Raw genomic sequence first — 3,336 nt, forward strand, 5'->3', positions numbered from 1 at the left:
CTCATATCTAATTTCATCCAATAACAGTTTTTATTTTTATTTAAAATGCAGAAAACGCTGTCAGCCATGATGTGACGTCATTAAATATGTAAACAAAGAAATGTCATCCCCTATGTCACGCGGGGAGTAACGTAGTATCCATATATATAAAATTTAAAGTCCTGACTAACTTATATATCAACGCACAGCCTAAACATCTAACCAGCTGGTCCTAGATACATGAAATTTGGTGGGTGTGTTCTTTGTAGGTAAAGAGAAGGTATCCACTAGGAAAGGATTTTTTGAAATTCCACCCCTGAGTGGGTTAAATGGGGGTTTGAAATTTATGAAGTCCACGCGGGCGAAGTCACGAGCATAAGCTAGTTTTTATATATTTCTAAAAACTCATAGTAAACGTAAAAAATTATCGTTTTCTCTTTATAAATTGAATATGTTATTAAGTAAGACTTACAACAAAGTGATCTTTGCAAAAATAAATTTGGGTTGCAGTCGTTAGTCATATAGGATCCCTTTAAGCAAGTCTTCGCGTGTTACGTATATTTATTTCACTGGGCACTCTAATCCACAACTTTCCTGTGGTCTTTATCGATGCGTTTTTACATTCTTGGATGATACAATAACGATAATTACTATATTTTTCATGTAAACTAGTATAGAAGTCATGTTTATTAAACTTTGGGAGGTTATGCTGTTGTTTACAAATGCATGACGTCAGAGCACAGATAATCTATCGGCCAAACATGGCCGACAGTGTTTTCACCTGTCTAAGAAAAATATATTTTTAAATTAAAGTTTTACGGTTTTTAGGGCGCAAAAAAATATAGTGTTAATTTTTTTGATCTCATAGGACAAATATTAACCATTTAAGACCTACTTAAAAAAAGTGTCAAGTAAGTGCTATTGTATTTCTCATGAGTTATTTACTTGTTTTCACATAAAAAACGTTTAATACAAATATTGTTGATCGGTTAATACAAATAGTGACTACTAAACAATGGTAATATGTCGTGTTATTCAGCGTTACGTCGTGCTATCGCTATCTCATACGCGGTTACACAGTACTTACATCTACCTATTATTCTATCTACGCTGTGAGTCCTGTCATAGAACGCAGGTGGTTATATACCTTTTGGTCATGGCGTCATAAATGTTAGAAGACTGACATCCAGGGCCGTAAAATAAATTTAAAAACAAAATGTCAAATTAAATGACGTTTCCTATTTGAAAAAAGATGTAAATTTTTCATTTTTTTATATTTCATACATTTCATACATACTATTTGCTTTGCGTAAATAAACGAATGAAATGTCGTATTAAAAAACCATAAAAACTAATAGCACTAAATTTAAGGTAAGCAAATAAGTAGATTAGTATTTATTTTTAAAAAACAACAACTTTTGATGATCCACTTCATTACATTCGATTTATTTTTCAAATTTTTATTAAAACTCTATACTTATTGCAATAAACATTGTTATAGATGGCTACGAAATCAATAGCAAGTGCCACAGTGCGAGCAGTCAAAAAACGAATATTGCCATCCAGGGCAGCACTTATATTAACCCCATCAGCTGTTCAAAAGGTAAAGGAGATTATGTCCAAAGAAGAGGCTAAAGGATTTATTGGGTTGAAGGTTGGTGTGCGTCAAAGAGGTTGCAATGGACTGTCTTATACTTTGGATTATGCTTCTACTAAGGGAAAACTTGATGAGGAAGTGAAGCAGGATGGTGTTACTATAATTATCGACAAAAAAGCACAATTAACATTATTGGGTATGTGTGGTTAAGTATTGTATAGTTAAATAGTCTTTATCATTAAAGTAATTAATGTAATATTGCATTTTACAGGAACTGAAATGGACTTTGTTGAAGACAAGCTTGCAGCAGAATTTGTTTTTAATAACCCAAATATCAAAGGCACCTGTGGCTGTGGAGAATCTTTCAGTATATAATTTTTAAGACCTAATTTTAGAATTTATAGGATTGATACTGCCCAATCATATTTTCAATGTAATTAATTAATTATAGTGCTTTTGTTAAAATGTGAGAGGGCAAATTTGTATATATTATGTATTAATATTTAATATATACATTGATGATTAATATAGATGAGTTCCTTTTCTGTTTTCTATTTTTTAATTAGTAGTAGAAATTATTTGTATATAGGTAGTGACAAAAATGAATCTACTAGTGCTGAGCTGTTATTTATTTGACTAAACAAAGAGTTGTAAGTTTTAAAGATTAAAACCTTTTGTTTCTAAAATTGCTGTTTGCATTCAATTTTCCTATCATGTTGTTATGTACCTACATAACATAGTCGTAGGATCATGTAGTCAAGATATTGAAGTTGATATTATGTGCACTGCACATTCGGCCACAGCTCACTTCTTATGTTATGTGAAGAAAAGGAATGGAGGAAAAATAATATGTATTTACTGTTCACAAAAAAGATTTTTAAATTAACTGGAATAGGTTATAATGTAGGTATAATATGTTAACGGAAATGTCAGTGACCAAAAATCTCAGTGATTCAATAGAATACTATTCCATATGAAATACCGGGCTTGTTTTGGCAAAGTATAAAATATGCAATCTATTGTTGACCATTTCATACATTTCCTAGGCATTGTATAAAATCAATTAGGCACTCTATACAATTCCTAAATGCTCAGGTAGGAAATGTACAAAATGTAACAGTATATTGAAGAATTAGTGAATAAATAAAAAACAAAATGCAGCTAAACTATAATAGAGAATTATAATGGTGATCATGATTCTAAGTTAAGCTGCATTTCCCTTCCTTTTGGCTTTGCCGTAGTTGGGTAAAAAGACAAAGCAAGTCCGGGATCCCGGTATTGGAAACCCTAGTACGTAGCTATGGATGGGCAAAATAAATGCCTTACCTACTCTGGCCTAGGCTGTCGCGTCGAAGCGACATCATTATGAGGCCCTCGTTTTGATTCGCCGATTTAACCCGCGTGGAAACCCATGAAGAAAATACCTACGTATGTAATATTATAGAAATATGCTTAAAAGCAAGCGAAACGAGCGCAAAAACTTTTTATCGTTTAATTTTGATTTGAGCAACTCTATATTACTGTATTTAGGTAGGTACGGAACATAATCTATTTTGGGATTTCAGTTTCATTAAAAGTATTCTTATGATTTGAAGGCCCTATAGAACTAGACTCGGGGCCCAGGAAGGATCGCTTTCTCCACCCCTGTGCTCCACCCTACACATGCATGAGTTCGCCAAGATTTTACTTATACAAGAAATTTCGTAAAACGGAACGCCTCGTGCAACAATATTTCTATCTCACTCTTCCATGGAGTTTAG

At 32.7% G+C, this 3,336-nt stretch overlaps 1 protein-coding gene across 1 annotated transcript; it reads left to right on the top strand.

Moving 5' to 3' along the window:
* Nucleotides 1-1,189: 1,189 nt before the first annotated feature.
* On the top strand, nucleotides 1,190-2,265 carry MagR (Iron-sulfur cluster assembly 1 homolog MagR). Its single transcript, XM_069498826.1, has 3 exons — nucleotides 1,190-1,350; nucleotides 1,481-1,772; nucleotides 1,848-2,265. The coding sequence occupies exons 2-3, from the start codon at nucleotides 1,481-1,483 to the stop codon at nucleotides 1,949-1,951; spliced, it is 396 nt and encodes a 131-aa protein (XP_069354927.1). The 5' UTR covers nucleotides 1,190-1,350; the 3' UTR covers nucleotides 1,952-2,265.
* The last annotated feature ends 1,071 nt before the right edge of the window (nucleotides 2,266-3,336 follow it).

This window comes from Maniola hyperantus, chromosome 5 (assembly GCF_902806685.2).
Source record: "Maniola hyperantus chromosome 5, iAphHyp1.2, whole genome shotgun sequence".
Classification (NCBI taxonomy): domain Eukaryota; kingdom Metazoa; phylum Arthropoda; class Insecta; order Lepidoptera; family Nymphalidae; genus Maniola; species Maniola hyperantus.